This window comes from Denticeps clupeoides, chromosome 6 (genome assembly GCF_900700375.1).
Source record: "Denticeps clupeoides chromosome 6, fDenClu1.1, whole genome shotgun sequence".
NCBI classification, from domain to species: Eukaryota; Metazoa; Chordata; class Actinopteri; order Clupeiformes; family Denticipitidae; genus Denticeps; species Denticeps clupeoides.
Window position 1 is genome coordinate 982,573 of NC_041712.1, and position 16,562 is coordinate 999,134.

The 16,562-nt window shown below is 48.3% G+C and overlaps 1 protein-coding gene across 11 annotated transcripts in view; it reads right to left on the reverse strand.

Annotated features, from left to right (window-relative positions):
- LOC114791861 (gephyrin) overlaps positions 1-16,318 on the reverse strand; it is a 109,890-nt gene extending 93,572 nt beyond the window's left edge. For 6 of the 11 annotated variants that reach the window (XM_028982358.1, XM_028982360.1, XM_028982362.1 and 3 more), the window contains exon 1: positions 16,170-16,314. In XM_028982358.1, coding sequence (XP_028838191.1) covers positions 16,170-16,233 — 64 coding nt within the window. In that variant the 5' untranslated portion in view covers positions 16,234-16,314. Of the gene's footprint in view, positions 1-16,169 lie in introns of all 11 variants that reach the window. The other 5 variants (XM_028982364.1, XM_028982356.1, XR_003750053.1 and 2 more) reach the window with 4 other exon arrangements.
- Between the last annotated feature and the right edge of the window lie 244 nt (positions 16,319-16,562).

The following is a 16,562-nucleotide window of genomic DNA, read 5'->3' on the forward strand; positions in this document are numbered from 1 at the left end:
GCTATAGCAGCTAGATACACTTTAACAGTGGAAAATGCCCTGCCCTTGTCCAACATGTCCTGCAGGAACCATAACACCACAGTAACCGAACACACAAAGGGCACAACCCGCCTCTGTTCGCACCACTGTTCAAAAACGCGCCACTTGCTGTCATACAGTGTGCGCGTGGATGGAGCCCTGGCACTCTGGATGGTGGTGATCACCCTGGCAGGGAGACCAGCCGCGTCCAAATTCAGCCTCTCACGGGCCAGACCCACAAATTCAGCAGACCTGGAGAGGGGTGGAAAATCTCCCCGCGCGCTTGTGACAGAAGGTCCCTGCGCGGCGGGAGCTGCCAGGGCTCGTCCCACAGAAGCTGAAATATCTCCGCAAGCCACGGCCTCCCAGGCCAGCGGGGGGCCACCAGCAGGAGAGTCAGACCGCCCTCTCTCACTCGCGAGAGTGTGGGGCAAATCAGGCTCAGGGGTGGGAATGCGTACATCAGCGCGTCCGGCCACGGGTGCGCCAGCGCGTCCACCCCCAACGGCGCGTCGCTGTCTTTCAGAGAGAAGAACAGGGGACACTGCGCGTCTCCGCGCGAGGCGAAGAGATCTACGGCAGCCCTGCCGAACCTCTCCCAGATCTGAGTAACCACCTGAGGGTGGAGCCTCCACTCGCCGTACAGGGGGTTCCCCCTGGAGAGGAGGTCCGCCCCCGAATTCACCAAACCCGGCACATGCGTCGCACGCAGTGACGCAAGGTGCGCGTAACTCCAAAGAATTAATCTCCGCGCCAGACCGTGCAGACGGCGTGAGCGCGTCCCGCCCTGCCGGTTGACATATGCCACCGCGGTTGTATTGTCCGTCCTGATAAGAACATGACAGCCCCGCAGGTGGGGGAGAAAATGCACCACAGCGTGAAAAACTGCCAACAGCTCCAGGTAGTTTATATGGGCGTCCCGAAGCCGTGACGGCCAGAGCCCGTTGACCGTCCTGCCTTCGAACACGGCGCCCCAGCCCGTGAGGGAGGCGTCCGTGGTCACCGTCTTCCTTACGGACACGACACCCAGTGGCGCGCCGGACAAATACCAGTGGAGAGCCGTGAGGCAGTCCTCCGAGACCGTGACAGAACGGCCGAGGTGGCGACGGGGACAGAGACGCAGCGCTGACACCCAGCGCTGAAATTCCCTCATGTTCAACAGTCCCAGCGGGACCACTGCCACAGTAGAAGCCATGAGCCCCAGCAGGCGCAGGCAGGTCCTGAACTGGACCGCTCTGCCGCTGCTGAACAGACCAACGCACTGTTTTAACGACAGTACGCGTCTCTCGGACAGTGAAGCGCGAAAAGACACAGAATTTATCTGGAGGCCCAGATATTCTACGGTCTGGGACGGAACCAGTGCGCTCTTGGCGTAGTTTATACTGAAACCCAGGCTGGTGAGGTGGGTCACCAGCGCTTCCGTTTCGTGCACTGCCTGCTCGCGCGATCGGGCGCAGAGCAGATAATCGTCCAGATAAGCCAGAACCCTGACGCCCGAGGATCTGAGCGGGGTCAGAGCTGCTTCTATACATTTGCTGAACACACGGGGCGCGAGGCTCAGGCCGAACGGAACCGTGAGAAACTCGTAAGCCACACCGTGGAAACAGAACCGGAGATACCGCCTGTGGGCAGGATAGATTCCGATGTGAAAATACGCGTCCTGCAGGTCCACTGTAGTGAACCAGTCGCCGGGACGAACCGAGCGAAACAGGCCCTTGTGAGTGAGCATTCTGAATCTGAACCGCCTGAGGTGATTGTTGAGAACACGCAGGTCCAGAATAGGGCGGAGCCCTCCGTCCCGCTTTGGAACCAGGAAATAGCGAGAATAAAAACCCCGCTGCATTTCCTCCATGGGGACGGGCCTTATTGCCCGTTTGCTCAGAAGGGAGGTTATTTCTGCCTCCAAAACCTGAGCGGCATCCCCAGTTGCCAGCGACGAAACCACCCCGATGAACGCGGGGGGACGTGCCGCAAACTGCAGCCTGTAACCTTTCCCTACCGTCGCCAGGACCCAGGGGTGAACTGCGCATGCGCGCCAGCTGTCGAAATGGCGCGCAAGGGGGTTCATCTGCCCCACCAGCGGCGCGTGAGCACCATCTGGTGGAGGCGCAGAGGCATGACACTCTCCGCTTAAGTTTCGTTTTCGTTCGTGCGCCTGCGCCCTCAGCCCTAGGCGTGGATGCGGCAGCGCCATTTTTAATGAACCCTGAGAACGGCAAGGGGAAAATGAACAGGGACAAACCCGCCTTACCCGCTCCACTCTCAAGCTCGACCGAACGAGCTGAGGGGAGGGCGTAAGTGGAAGCACGATGTGAACTGGTGCTTTGGTCCTGCAATGAAGCGGGGGAACAAAAGTGGCCGCTGAACATTGAACAGAACGTACTGCCGACGTGCACACCGTCGCCCGTTTTGCTGGGGGAGGGGCGAGCGTGACGTCGGTCAAGGGAGGGGGGAGGCCAGAGACCACGTGGTGCTGGCGACGCCCCTGGTGTGAGGGAAACGAATCCCTAGGTCTGCCGGCGCTTCTTACCGCTGGGGGGAGGAGCCGGGCGGTGCTGTGCAGCAACCGCCGCGTATGACGGCTTTGTCCCCTGTCTGGAGCTGGTAGCCCGGTGTTGAGCTCGGGGTTCAGCTGCCCTCCCCGTGGCCCGCGGGCCAGGTGACCTGAAGTCAGATCGGAAACCCCGGTGTTGAGGCGGGGGTCCCGGGCGGGGGGGCGGGGGTCCCGGGGGGGGGGGGGGGGGGAGGGGCGCGCGGCGCCGGCTTGCGAGGCAGACAGAAGTCGAAGGCTTCTCCTTCTTTCTTCTGGAGATCGCATCTCTGCCGCATTGCCTCGACTGTTGGGCCGAAAAGGTTCTTACAGTCCACCGGCGCGTCGAGAAATTCAACCTTCTCCCGGTCGGTGAGACTGGATAAGTTTAACCACAACGAGCGCTCACCCGCGACGGCGAGACCCATTGCACGGCCACAACTCTGAATCGCGCCGCGTGAAGTGCGCAGATTCAGGTCCGAGATCATGCAGATCTCCACCCAGGTCGCTGGATCGGGGTTGCCAGAGTCCAGCTGCTTTCCCAGCTCCTCGAGCAGTTCGGCTTGGTACGCCGTCAGGAGCGAGGTCACGTTTAGCGCCCTGGCGGAAAGCGCGGAAGATTTAAAAATCTTCTGATAAATGGACGCGGTAAAGCGATCCATTTTACCTGGGAGCGACGGTCCTGTTGACGAAAATGAAGCCCTCCTGGTCGGGTGGAGGTGATGAGCCACCGAAGCCTCGACCGTGGGGGGGCTGGAGAGCCCCAGCTCCTCCATGTCGCCAATATCCAAACCCGAGTAGCCCTTGACGGGAACGCGGTTAGAAAAGGGTTTATCCCAGGACCGTCTGACCTCGGTCACACACGCAGGCACCGCGGGAAGCGCTTGGCTGAATGCGGGCGGACGAGAAGGGAGTCTTTTCCCGTCGAAAAAGTCCCTCTCAACCCCGAGGTCACCACGGGGGGCTGGCCATGCAATGCCCAGCTTGGCCGCGGCTCTTTTACACACCTCGACCAAACCGAAGTCCCCCGTGGAGGGCTCGCTGCCCTGAGCGCTGGGAGGTCTAGAGGGCTGCGCATCCGGGAGAATGGCATCCTCGTCGTCCTCCTCTGGCTCGTCTCGGAGGAGCTGATCGTCATCCTCCTCCTCGACGTCCGCCTCCTCCCTGTCCGCGAACACGTGCTCGTCGAACAGCGGGGGCAGCATAGGGGACTCGACGTCCATTATGTCCGCCCAACTCGTGGAGGCGCGGGGTGGAGGGGGTTTTGAGGCGCCCTCCGCCGCGGTTTTAGGCAGCAGACACGTGTCGGCGCCTGTGGACGCGGCGATACGTAGCCTCCTCTCCAGAGTTTTCACCGACATGGCTTTGCAGTGAGCGCAGCCATCCGGGTCCGCAAGCGACGCCCGAGCGTGCTTCACCCCCATGCACGTGATGCACATGGGGTGCGGGTCCTTGCCTGAGATACTGAAACCACAGGCAGCGGGGCAATAGCGGGACACGACGCCCTTTGTCCCGGAGGACCCGGCGGGAGAGGGGCTGGCCATTAGAACCTGGTGAGAGCTCCAAATGGCCGGGGACACTCGCCACAACGCGTTAGCGTCGAATTGAGTCCTTTCGCTTTATTTCTGCTTTCCTACCCCTCGCCTTGACGCATTAGGCGGTATTCGGAGGGCAGCGGGGGGTGAGCCCACTGTTCCTCCACAGAAACTAAGATAAAGGAAGACCTCTCGGTACCACGTGGAGGGTGACCGCAGACCTGCGTTCTGCGGCGAGGTCCTTGACGGTTCGCCTGTGAACTGTAAGCAGGGGGCAGCCACAATCCGGGCACTGAGGAAAGACCGCAGATCTTCACGGGGAAGAGTGCGAGAAGGCCGTTCCGGTGGGCGGCGGCACCTGATATAGGGAGGCGGGGCTCCCGGGGTGCAGCTGCCATTGGTCCGTCTGCGACGGACGTGGTGTCATTGGTGCTTCCGCGATCGGTCACGCTGAGGGCGTTTCCCATAGTGAGATACCGAGCGAATGTTTGAAAGAGAACCATTTGAGCGTGTCATATTAGACTGTGTAGGTCCTTTGCCAAAGACAAAGGCTGGAAATACGTTTTTATTGACAATCATGTGTGCTGCTACTCATTACCCTGAGGTTATTCCTCTTCATTCGTTGAAAATGAAACCGATCATTAAAGCACTGATTCGGAGCTCCGTTGGGGATCTCATTCGTGTGTCTTGTTGCTTTGTGTGATAGATCCCTTTGTTGTTAGCCTGTTAGCTGTTAGCCTGCTATGTGCCCTTTTTGTTAACTTGTGCGTGTTTTGAGATATCCCTGCTGTTATCCCATCCCTTCCTTTAGGCTGTTTTGAGGTTTATTAGCTGTCCTGAGCCCGCTGTTTATTGTACCTGTTAGCTCACTGTGAATAAAAGCACTGTTAGTACGCTTTTTTACTGGTGAGTGTGTAACAGTGGACCTTCTCCTCTCCACACCCTTGTTGCGTTTCTGAGACCCCTAGACTTAGGAACGTGACACAGTTGACCCGGACCACCTGGGGAACGGTGGGAAGAATGGTGCAGCAGAAACACCACCAGCAGAAGATCAGGGAGAGACTACAACCCTTCAGAGGTCAAACCTCGCCCCATCCATAACCAAAAGAACTCAAGCCACAGCGTTTTGTCATCATGAGAAAGGCAAATTGAACTGCAAATAATTTTTTTTATCTCTTTTCTTGGTTTTCTGTTTTCATTCTTTTCTCAATCAGGGTTATTGGTTATAATTGCATATAGGAGGAATACGTAGGCTTTTATAATGTATTGGATACAGACTACTTTATAGAGCACTATAGTGGAGGCCCTCAGCCTGAAATTAGGAGAGGCTTTTTTTTCATTCACTTTTTTGTTGTTATTTCTTGCTCAGGGAGCAGATCAGATCTGTTTGATCAAAATGAATATATTGTCCAGACTGCTCTACCTATTCCAGACAATTTAATGAATGGGACAAAATATCACCAAGGTACACATGGCAAGGTAAAAGACCAAGAGTCTGTTATAAAACAATGCAAATAATTAAGGAAATGGGAGAATGGGGCCTAGCCTCTCTCAGAGATTACTACTGTGCAGAACATTGATTTTTTTTGGTGTAACACATCATACGATGCCCAGTGGAAGAAGACGGAGGGAGGACTATTGGAATTCATCAAAAAGGCATACAAATCAGATATTAGTGGAAAAGTAATTTCAAATCTATATAAGGGCTTGCCATCTCTTAAAAAAATTCAGCTCTGTACATTAAGGCAAATTATGAAAGAGAAAGAATTGCAGCCTGATGAAGAATGGACAACAATCCGGGAATTTTAGCGGAAGTGTATCAGTTCATATCAGTTCCAGTGGAGCTGGAACCCGAGCCATTGATCGGACCCACCACAAAAGGAACCACGATCCCGTGCAGAAGAGTCCAATTGGGCTTGATGGATCGGGACTCGGCTGTGACATTAAAGTGGACTCTGTCACTTACTTTATGCATGTTTTCAGTTTCTTGCAATCGCCACACGCCTGCGGGTTCGTTTTTGTTTGTTCCTTTGTTGTTTCCCCAGTTTTGGCCCTTGTGCCATTTTTTTCCTTTGTTGTGTTTAATAAATCCCAGTTGCAAGTATGTCCTGTCTCTGCACTTCCTTCACCCGTCAGGCTGTGGACAGGGCCTGTATGCTTTTTCCGGATGGCAGGAGGGTGAAGAGTGCATGTGAGAGGTGTCCTATAAGTACTGAAAAATGTGTGTGTTTGTGTGTAGTTTGTGTGTAGATGTGTGTGTGTGTACAGTCCCTGACAAAAGTCTTGTCACTTGTGTACAAATTGACCTCAAGTGCCTCTGAAATAGATTTGTAATTTTTTTCAAGAAATGGCTCATTTTATTCCCAACAGCCTTTGTAATAATGTTTCAGTGCAAAACGAAACTGTCAAAAAATTTCTGATATTTAAAGCTTGGTAAAGCCCACTGAGTCAATTTTTGCAAAGACATAGTAGAAAGTGAAGTGATTGTCACATGTGATACACAGCAGCACAGCACACGGTGCACACAGTGAAATTTGTCCTCTGCATCACTCAGGGTGATGGGTTAAGTGGGCACCATGACATGTGCCCGGGGAGCAGTGTGTGGGGATGGTGCTTTGCTCAATAGCACCTCAGTGGCACCTTGGCGGATCTGGATTTGAACCGGCAACCTTCTGATTACGGGGCCACTTCCTTAACCGCTAGGCCACCACTGCCCCCATAAGTGTTGTGTCCTTCACCTGTCACAAACAATGGATCAATTAGGTGTCAGGTGTGTATAAAAAGAACCCCACTAGACCTTCACATCAACTGCAACTAGACCTCTGCAAACATGCCTAACTTTCACCCAAGAATAAAGTGTTGATTATCAAGAGGCTGAAGACAAGATCCACTGCTGATCTGGCAGACACCTTCAATGTGTCTCAGTATCAAGTACAGAGAATAAAAAAAATAACATTTTTAGAGACTGGAGACACTTTTGACAAGCCCAGGTCAGGCAGACCCTGCCAGACAACTGCTCGAGAGGACCATTTGTTGGCTCGAAAATCCAAGGCCAGTCCATTTTCCACTGCAGCGGAGCTCCACGAGACCTGGTCACCTGAAGTCCCTGTGTCAACCAGAACAGTTTGTCGGATTCTGTCTGGAAATGTCCTCCATGGTGGAATCAGTGCCCAGGAGACAGCACTAAACAAAAGACAATTTGAAAAACCGTGTGGCATTTGCCAAGGGCCACAGCCTGCTAAAAGGATGGATGCTGTTAAAGATGCCATGGGTCTGCTGCGACAAAAAGAAGGGAGAATGGGGGAAATACTCCAGACAGATGCCCAGTTCACAGTAGTTTTGTTTCAAGGCTTAATTTGTACTGTTTCACTTTATTAAAATGACCTTGCTAAAACGTTTGTGGTGTTTCCCTCCCTCTTTCTAGATTGTTCACATTTCTGACCTAGACCAGGACATAACAAATGAGGGCTCGTTCCATGATCGCAGCTCACTGTTCATATGTTTCAGTGAATAATGCTGCTGGGTAAGTACGCTGCACTCTATGTCCTCGCGTACACTCTGGGAACTCCGGTTAGGTAGACATGTCCTGCTGTGTCACGCCGAGCGCCGATCCTTCGGGTGCTGTTTCTTCGGGTGCTGTGAGAGGTACGCATCGGGCGTCTCTGCTCGGAGAAGCCGCGAGTTCCGCGTTTAAAGTGGCCTAAAACCAGAACTTCCTTGAAGACTAGCAAGGTGGTAGGCAGTGTTGTGTACGCAGGTTTAGGGGCTGGAGTTCCGGGGTTATGCGAGGACCGCAGGTCGTGGATTTTGTATTATCGTAGCGCGTAGTTTGTTTCGTTTTATCAGTGCTGATTCGGTCATCGGGTAGACTGTTAAAAGATACAGTGTTGAAAGCTGAAAAAATTGGCCTGATAGAACAGGGTGTCATTGGTTCCTGTTCTAAGCCTAGTAGCCCGCCTTCGGTGGAATAATCATTACATTCTACAGGCAGTGTAGAGACCGAGATTAAGGAAATGTCACCCCAGGAGAAACAAATGCACCTTGACGTTGCCAAATTATGCACAGAAGCTCAGGCGCTTTGTGAACAGAAGTTGGAACATGATCTCCAGCTTAAAATGTGGGAAGGGGAAGAACGGGAATGCGAGCGTCGACACGAACAATAAAGCCAGAAAATCCAGTTAGAATTAAAGCATGTGGAGTGTGTTGCGACCATGTTAGAGTGGCCTGAGGAGGTCTGGACATTTGCTGCTGCAGTGCGTGCTGGTTAGAAAAGCTCAGGAGGTTTATTCCTGTCTCACTGTGCAGCAAAGTTCTGATTATGCCTTGGTCAAAACTGTCATCATGAACGGATATGAGCTCGTGCCTGAACCGTACAGGCAAAAGATCCGAAAATTTCAGAAAAAAATGATCAGCTAACATTTGTGGAATTCGCCAGGGAAAAGGAAGCTTTATTTGACGATGGTGTGCATCTAGCAAAGTAAACACATGGGATCAGCTGCGGGAGTTAGTGTTGCTAGAGGAATTTAAGAATTGCATTTCTGAAGCAGTTGCAACCCATTTAAATGACCAAAAGGTTTCCATGTAAGCACAGGCTACTGTGTGTGTGGATGAGTACACTTTCATAAAACCGTGTTTTCACAATCACAGAAAAAGAAGGTGTGCAGGGCGACAGAATATTTTCTAACATTTTAGAAAAAGCCTAGCGCAGAGTCGCTGTCCACGACATGTGGTGCTGAAGGTGTGCTGTTCTGTCAGTCAGTAAAGCATAACTTTCCCGAGCACAACAGAAAGATTTGTCTCTGGATAAGTGTTGTTCTGTGGTTGTTCTTAAGGAGGATCTAACAAGGAAGTCGGTGGTGTATTTCTGGGAAGATGGAGCTCCGGTCGCTGAGGATTTGATTTGGAATTCTGTTTTCCAAGTAGTGGTTCAACTTCAGGTCGCAGGTTTTAACCTTGGGGCACGATAATGTCTTTGCGGGTCACCTGGGAGTAACGAAGACTGCGGTACTTCTTTTGGCCTGGTTTAAAATTAAAAAGGCACCTGAGGAACAGTGTGTGGGGACGGTGCTTTGCTCAGTGGCACCTCAGTCGTGCTGTGGTGGTACGGGATTCGAACCGGCAACCTTCTGATTATGAGGCCGGTTCCTTAACCACTAGGCCACCAAGGGTGATGGGTTAAACGCAGAGGACAAAGGCTGGGAAGACGAACCAAGCCGAATATGACCTGCACCCCCGTACCCCGTACCAGTTTTAACAGAACTGTGTTGGTCAGCTCCCTTGTACTAAATCAGGAAATAAATACTTGCTCATGCTGATGTGTAGTTCCACCTCTTTTCCAGAAGCAGTACCCTTGCACTCATGAAAACTAAGTCCTCTTAGACGTGGGTGTCGGAGCAGCCTGCTCCCAGCACTAATGTTTTAGATTACATCAGTGCGTTTCGGGAACGCCTTCATAAAGCGTGTGCAGCTGCGCTAGCTTTGTCGTCTTCAGCCCAGAGGGGCATGAAGACTCATTATGATAGGAGAACAGTCTCCAGATCTTTTGAGCCTGGTGACCAGGTTTTAGTTTTACTGCCCATTGTGGGATCTGCTTTGCAGGCCAAGTTTGTGGGTCCATATGTGGTGGATTCAAGTTGAGTGAGACTGATTACATCATCCGTACACCAAACAGGAAACGGAAATCTCGAGTATGCCATATCAACATGCTCAAAAGCTACGTTGACCGAGAGAACGTGGTGGTACAAGACAAGGCTGAGAAAAAGGGGAAACCTGTTATCTCTGCAGCATCAGATTCTGTCCCTGTTACTTATTCTCCAGCAGAGGATGGACTGTATTTGCGCGATGTCCTTGTAGCTTCACCCCGGCTGCAGAATAGTGAAATCCCTGCAGGGACCTGTCCTGCTATCATGTTCTAGCAGACCAAGCCACTGAACTACCCCCTCACTGTCCCTACGATCTGGCCATTGACCTCCTCCCGGGGGTGCCTGTACTCAACCTGAACACACAGCCATGGAGGAGTACATCCACCCTTCCCCCTCTCCAGTGGGTGCTTTCTTCTTTTTTGTGGGAAAGAAAGACTGGGGGCTTTGTCCATGCATCAACTATAGATTGAATGAAATCACCCTATAGAACTGTTATAACCTCCTGCTTCTGAACATGCCGTTTGACCTCCTTAACCTGAATCTCGACCTCAACCTACGCATAACACCTGCATACAGGAGGGGGGTGAATGGAAGACACTCTTCATGATCTGCTAAACTGCTATGTATTTGTCTATCTGAACGACGTTCTGATCTTCTCCCTGGATCCAAGAACCCATGTAACCCACAGCCACAGACTCCTGCAGAACAGAGTGTATGAGACAGAGAAAACATTCCTAGGCTTCAGACTTTTTGATGAAGTGATTGTAATTCTGAAACACAGCACAGAACATGGTGCACACAATGAAATGAGTCCTCTGAATTTAACCCATCACCTTAGTGAGCAGTGGGCAGCCATGTCACGTGCCAGTGAGCAGTGTGTAGGGACGGTGCTTTGCTAAGAGGTACCTCACCTGGCACCTTTGCGGTTCAGGATTGAAACCGGCAACCTTCTGTTTCCTTTTAGGTCTGCCTATTTGGACCACAAATGATGCCACAAACAAGAGGAAATAGCTCTGTGAGGATTACCATTCTACTTAAGTCTGAACTCCATGTGAGCCAAGGCAAATCACCCTGACAAAGTCTCACTTATTCAAGAACTTTCACAGCAACCTTTCACAGGAAAACACAGCAACTTTTGTTGCAAGTTGGTATTTTAAATTGCAACACTCACAAAAGTTTATCATGTGTCCCTTTCATCTTGTGACTGCATGTGTGTATTCTCTTCCTGACAGCATGAACAACAGCATGAACAAGCAATCAAGTTGTGCAGCAGATAACACAGCTGAAGGCCTTGTTTACTCACCAGGTGACAACTGCAAGCAAGAATGGATGCATAGTATGAGAGAATCTGGGCCACAAATGTGTTGGCAGCTCCAGGAGCTCTGACAAAAACATCTAAACTTCCGGCACTGAAGAGCATACTCCTCGGTCCCTGTGGTACGCACTCCCCATCTCCATCAGCTGGTCCTTAGTTCCCTTCAGCCATTCCCAGGTCTTCAACATAGAGCAAGCTGCAGACCAGCCACCTTGTCACCCTTACAACGGTGCTGTCAGCTGCCCTGGTCATGTTCTTCAGCCTCTCCTGACCAGTGGTCTTTCAGACCTTTGTGAATGATGTGCCCTGTGAATCAACCCCCCCCCCTTCCTTAAATATGAGATATTTACATATAGTTAGCTTAGTTTAATTATATAAATGTTAAAATTATATTTATATTTAACAGCTGTAACACAAAAGATTTTAATAGTTTCACCTATGAGATTCATTAACGTAAAGGGCTGTAGGGCCTGTCAGTGAGACATACTGTATACTAAATGAGAAATAAATGTTGTTGTTGTTAAAGACACTTTCATTTTAAAAAAATTCGGTCTTTCGGTCTGCAATGTGGGGAGGTTGAGGCATTTACTGACTTCAACTTGACGTTCATTCCTCGATAAGTATTTTTGTGTATTTTACTTTGCTATTTACCAAAGTATGTTTTACATTTAGCCAAGTGAATTTTGCTTGGTTATAACACGATTAAAGCTGGAGCTGCAAGTAAGGTTACGTTAGCCCATCCGGCCCGCTGAAGATTGGTATAGAATTGCTGAAATAAAGTCATATAATATGTCCTTATCATATTTATGTCCTTGAAAAAAAGACACTTTCACACCGAACGCGCTGCGCTGAACTCTGACCCCATTATTTTCTGTGCCCCTCGCAGTGAAAGAGAGGCAACTCTCCCACCGTGGTCAAATTTTAAATGTACAAACTTTGACCGCTGCACAAGCGGTGCATTGAGTGCATCTCGCTTTTTCTCAAATTCAAATTGTATTTATCACATACACAATCACACAGTATGATATGCAGTGAAATGCTTATGCAGCTGCTGTTGACCTCAATACAGTTCCCAACCTCACCGGCGCCATCTTAAAAGATCAGAAACAAAAGCAGGGTTCACATTAGGATAGAGGGGGGGATAGAAAAAAAAACCCGGATTGTACGCCATACGTTCATTTGTTATATCCAAAACTGTAATTCCCTTTGATTGTGAATGGCCAGAGTTTTTTTGTATAACAAGTCAGACTTTACGTTTTTTTACATTGAAATGAATATGGGCATCCATATTAGTTATTAGATGGGTCAGTGGTTTTTAGTGTCTGAGTATTGTATTGTTCGTACTATGGGAAGAAAACAATACTACAGTATATCTCTGGATTGAACAAAGTAGAAGGAATTTTGGTTTTGGTTGTTCATCATTATTGGTTGTTTTATCAAAACCAGACATTGGTCATGAAAGTTATGAAGCTTATAAGTACTATTTCAGTTCACTGCTCTTAAACTTGCAATCTGGTTTGAAGTCTAAAAGTTAATATATTGGTGTGTGTATTTAAATATTGAATTGAGGGTTACAGCCTTGTAATGATTTCCAGGTTGTTCGAACATTTAAAACTACAATGTAAGCTGCACTGTAGATCCTTTTGTGGTTTTTACTGACTATCAATAAAAACACCTGGAGTTGGTTTTGTCTCATGTATTAATTGGAGATAAAATAGAAAACATAACTTAATAACTTCCTTTCCTATTAATAGTATAAGTTTGAGTTGAACAAACAAATAATTTTCACTTGTTTATTGTAATTATTTTATTGTAGCTGCATTTGATAAAATTAGATGGACTAACTCAATTAAATTATAGCGCATTGATATAAATCATTTAAGTTGGAGCTATATATATTTATTGGATGGAAATCCTACCCACAATTTATTTGAGTTCATCCAATGTAGAAAAAAATGTAAGAAGCCGCCCACCACCTTTCTTTCTCTTGCACTTCAAAAGGTTGGGAAAACTTTCAAATATAATGCCACCATCTGCAAAGCATTTGTAAGTTCATACAACTTCACACCTGTGTAAGTTCTTCAGATAGCCCCCTGGCTCTGGCTATCCCTTGCAAACATTCATGATATGACCCAGTTTGATCCCCTGGCTTCTCAACATCGTGCATGGCTGCCCACTGCTCACTGCACACTAAGAGTGATGGGTTAAAAGCAGAGGACATATTTCATTGTCTGCACCAGGTCCTATGCTGCAGTGTATCACAATGACGATCACTTTCTTTTCACTTCAAATAGGAAGCAAACTTCAATCTTCAATCTGTGGCCTACAACACTATGATTTTTTATAATGGATCATTCTAGTGTTTATTTTTTAACAATAAAATGCAGTAAAAATTCTGGCAATTTGAATGGCACTTTTTTACTATATTTTATTGCAAAATAAAACACGTACAGTATGCTACTGTTTTAGAAAACGTGTCTCTTACGTGGTGAATTTTGGCAGCTTTCAATTTCAATACTCTCACGCTGTGCAAGCCATATAAAATGGTGAGTTTCAGAGCAAAGCAGGTCACCATTCTTTGACTTTACAATGTTCTATACAAACATTGCCTGCTGTTATTGTTTCTTGCTCTTCCCTGTTCTCCCTTGTACTGTATGCCTCAATAAAATCCCACCCTCTTTCAACGCAAAATTCCTTTAGAGGAAAGAGGGTTTAAACTGACACTGAAATCAGATTCCACTCAATTCACAAGTCATAACAAAAGATACAGCTCTGAGTGTGCATTAAAAATCTTTGACCCAGTCTTACTGGCACTGGTGGACTAGTGGGTAAGGAAGCGACCCATTAACGAAAGGTTGCGGGTTGAAATCCCAAAGCGGCAAGGTGCCAATGAGGTACCCTTGACCACACACTGCTCCCTGGGCGCCTTTCATGGCTGGCCAATGCTACCACAGAGGATGGGTTAAACGCAAAGACTGCATTTCACCATGTGCACAGGGTGTTGTGCTGTGAGGTGTCACATGTGACATTCACTTTCACTTCACTTTCACTCACTCCCATTCTGCCAGCCAGATGAAGTGTAGCTTTTCAACTCAATGTTTAAATGACAAGCTGCAGTTTAGGCCACAAGTTAAAGCCAAAGACTTCCCTTCAAGTCAACACCTTAAACACCTTAAACTAACAAAATACAAATAACTCAGCAAACCTGACATTGCATCACATTACCAGTATCACCACACTCTGATTCAAAGTGACTGAAGCAGCAGCCATTAAAAAAAGTATACCATACATTTTGTTTTAAAGTAAACTTTACCTTTGTTGTAATGCATAAAGTGATTCTGTTTCCACATGGATCAGTAGCCAGTGCAGCATGTGTGTTCCAGGCACAATTGGTCATTGGTCAGAACAGATGGAGGTCAAGATGGGAATTACTGTGTTTTTCTTCCCCACCCTTTGTTTGTATCCAGTTTTTACCTTTTTAGAATTTTATGTTAATGGGATCGTAACTATTATAATGCTATATGGTTAATTTATATGTCACAGCAGAACAGTTCAGGGATGGACACATGCGCACAGCTTCACAAACAGGTACACACATCAGAAGAGGATTTACAGATTAAGGACCCGACAGGGAAGCGATACAAGAGGCCGACATTTATACACTCACAGCAGCTGAGCGGAATCAGGTTTGATGGACAAAACACAACAAGAGAGCCAGACATCCCCCTCTGGAGATGGGATTAAATACATTAAATACAATGTAATTAAATAAATCACTATAATTACCATTTTTAATACAAAATTATTTTCATATACAATAATCATAAAACAGTTGTAATATATGGAGTGATTAACTACAGTCATGTATAACGTAAAACAAAGTTTGGTTCCTAATAAATCTCAAATGGCATATGGCCAAAAGAGTCCACTTAGATGTCTAATAATATCTATAGTTTCCTTTTTTAGCTATACTTATGGTGCAGGTTATGGTCCGAGTGTTTGCAGCTTTACACTTTGAGATGAAAAAAATCACCCTTAAAAAAATAATTAAAAAAAACATCCCATCCATTACATTCCAGCTACGTTCTGCTGTCAGCTGCAAAAAAGATCAGAGCTGGAGCGTTCCCATGGAAACCCCTGGGAGGCACATGTCTTCCATCCTTGGCCTGCCACGTTACAATATCTACCAGCAAATCATTTCAGTAACAGGAAGGATATTAAAGTCGCTCAACTCTACACACTACAGTCAAGGTGTCACATGATACTGATCACTGGCCTACGATCTAAGATAGAAATAGCTGGAAGGTTCCCACCTTTGCTGTTTGCTGTGATTACTATATTACTATATTGCTCCCTACACCTACCCCATCCTTGTATGTATCTGTCTTCCTGCCTCTCTGGACATGTCTGCAAGAGCAGCACCAGAGTCCAGCCATCATCGTATCACTATACTGTCAACTGTCACTCTAGAACCCTCACGGAGCACTGTCACTCAATCATTTCAAAATATCTGCAAACTTCTAGCAAACAATGGCATGTGAATATGGCTTCACTTAATTTTGGTTAATTATGATCAGTATAATGATGTCTGGAGATGTAAACGACTATTTGAGTGATTGATAAGACAAAGCTGAACTGTGGGGTGTAGACTGTAGTCTCCATGAGAAGAGTGAAGGGGTTATGATGTGCATGACCAAGACTGACAGATTAATTCCACATCCGGGATTCCTCCCACCCCACGTTTCAGCACCACTGTTCTGCGGACAGCGCCTCTGATGAGATGGAGGGAGCGGGTTACATTCAAATATGGTGAAAAGGGCCCCCTGGGAGAACATGGTGCTGCATTAACATCTGCCATTCACACACCCAGTCACCATCTCACCAGCAGATGCTGCGGCGGAGGTCGCGATCAGCGCCACTGCGGTGAGTCCTTTCGCGTTTGATGAGCGCGTCATGAATAATTCAGTTTTCCTCATCAAAATCACGCGCACGTCTCCAAATCGCTTTTTTATTGACCGTGTTCGTTAGAACCCGAGACTGACAACCTGCTGACCAGCAAAGAAGAAGCATCGAGCCAACATGTCTAAAAAAGCCCCGAATCCATGAGACGAGATGCCCTCATCACCTACCTGTGAGAACGCCGACCCTGATTTGGTGGTCGTGGTTCGTTAGAATCATCCCGTCTGACGCCATGTTCACCAGCGCTATCGGGCCGCACTGGAGAAGCGAGAGCTCGAGGCAGAGACGAGTGTCGGTGGAATCGAACGGTGCTCGACACGTTCGTGTGGATCACGGGGGATCAGAAAGGGGGCGGGCCTAGCCGAGTCAGAGCAGTAGATAGTCGAGCTGATCGAACTCCCCACCACAGCTGTACAGATGTGCAGGCAGGCAGGCAGGGCCATTTAACACCAAACACATCACTGGGCTGGATGGCTGCCATGGTTGTAGTGTGTATAGCACATTCACTCTTAAAACATATGTTATTGTCATGATCCGGACCGGCAGGGGAGACTCTGGATCCG